This window comes from Sinocyclocheilus grahami, unplaced genomic scaffold (assembly GCF_001515645.1).
Source record: "Sinocyclocheilus grahami isolate Dianchi unplaced genomic scaffold, SAMN03320097.WGS_v1.1 scaffold6455.1, whole genome shotgun sequence".
NCBI lineage: Eukaryota > Metazoa > Chordata > Actinopteri > Cypriniformes > Cyprinidae > Sinocyclocheilus > Sinocyclocheilus grahami.
The window spans coordinates 10,141-11,339 of record NW_015510860.1 but is presented as its reverse complement, the minus strand read 5'-3'; the positions used below and the strand labels follow the sequence as shown (position 1 = coordinate 11,339).

At 43.4% G+C, this 1,199-nt stretch overlaps 1 protein-coding gene across 1 annotated transcript; it reads left to right on the top strand.

Annotated features, from left to right (window-relative positions):
* Window positions 1-163: 163 nt before the first annotated feature.
* LOC107577583 (protein FAM13A-like) lies at window positions 164-1,196 on the top strand (the record flags this gene model as incomplete). The annotated part of the gene is made up of 4 exons (XM_016263641.1): window positions 164-305; window positions 394-600; window positions 712-889; window positions 1,109-1,196. Coding segments are annotated over exons 1-4 (531 nt in total), but the record flags the coding sequence as incomplete, so codon positions are not given.
* Window positions 1,197-1,199: the final 3 nt, after the last annotated feature.

Below are 1,199 nucleotides of genomic sequence, written 5' to 3'. Positions count from 1 at the left end.
TCAGTGTGTGTAAGTATGCGATATGCACAGCAGATTACTAACAATTCACAAATAATGACTGTCCAGTGAAGAGCTTCATAAAGTTTCCGTTTCCATCATAAAGTTGCTTTCTCATGCATGGTGTGCTGTGCAGTATAATTCCCAGTAAACCTTCCTTTTTCTTCTACTGAACTTTTGTCTTGTGTAGGTGGAAACACCAAGAGCTGTGTTCGGTGTTCCCCTCATCAGCCTGAGGAAGAGTGGACAGATGAGGCAGGGTCTTCCTCTGGTGCTCACACACATAGTGGAGTTTGTGGAGAAGCACGGTGAGTGTCCTGTGTGACAGTGTTTCTCAGTGTTTGCCAATTGTATGCAGAGATTGTGTGTATTTGTAAACTCTGTGTTTGTGTTTAGGTCTCAGTAAGAGTGGCCTGTTCAGAGCCAGCGGGTCAGTGAAACGCTGCCGGGAACTGAGGATAAGTTTTGATCAAGGAGGATTTCCAGAGTTTGACAGTGGGGATATTCTTACTCAGGCCTCCTTATTGAAAGTTTTCCTCAGTGAATTGCCTGGTGGACTTATTCCAGACCCACACAGGACACAACTGCTGAATGTGTTCAAAGGTAAGTGAAGTTGAGGTGGTGATGAGAGCACATTTTAAGTACTTGCTGCACAATAAAACAGATTTATCCAATTTGACTGAATATTCTTGAATTCTTTATTTTATCTTGCAGATTCAAAAGAGGGAGAACTGAATCAGGCTGTGAGGACGATCCTGAACAGTCTCCCAGAGGAACATTTTAATGTTCTCTGCTACCTAATGTTCTTCCTGTCCCGTGTGGCTGCTGAGAGTCATCTAAATCTTATGACATCTGGGAATTTGTCAATAGTTTTTGGACCAAGCATCTTTCAGTAAGTGTTTTCAGCGTGTGTATTCAGCTGATAGTCCGTTCTTCTGAACACATTACTACATAACTAAAGGTCTGAGTTGCCTAGAATTACTACATGCACAAGTTTTCAGAGTCTTATGAGACACAGAGACCTGCAGTCTGATGGAGCTGTCAATCATAAAATGAAGATGGGTGTGTGGTGTATTTAGTAAGGTGACACATTTGTTATCTGTGTGTACAGCGTTCCTCTCAGCCCCACCATGGTTGAGGAACAGGGGCAGTGTAACGCTTTGACTGAGCACCTGCTGGACAACCTGATCCACCTTCTGCCA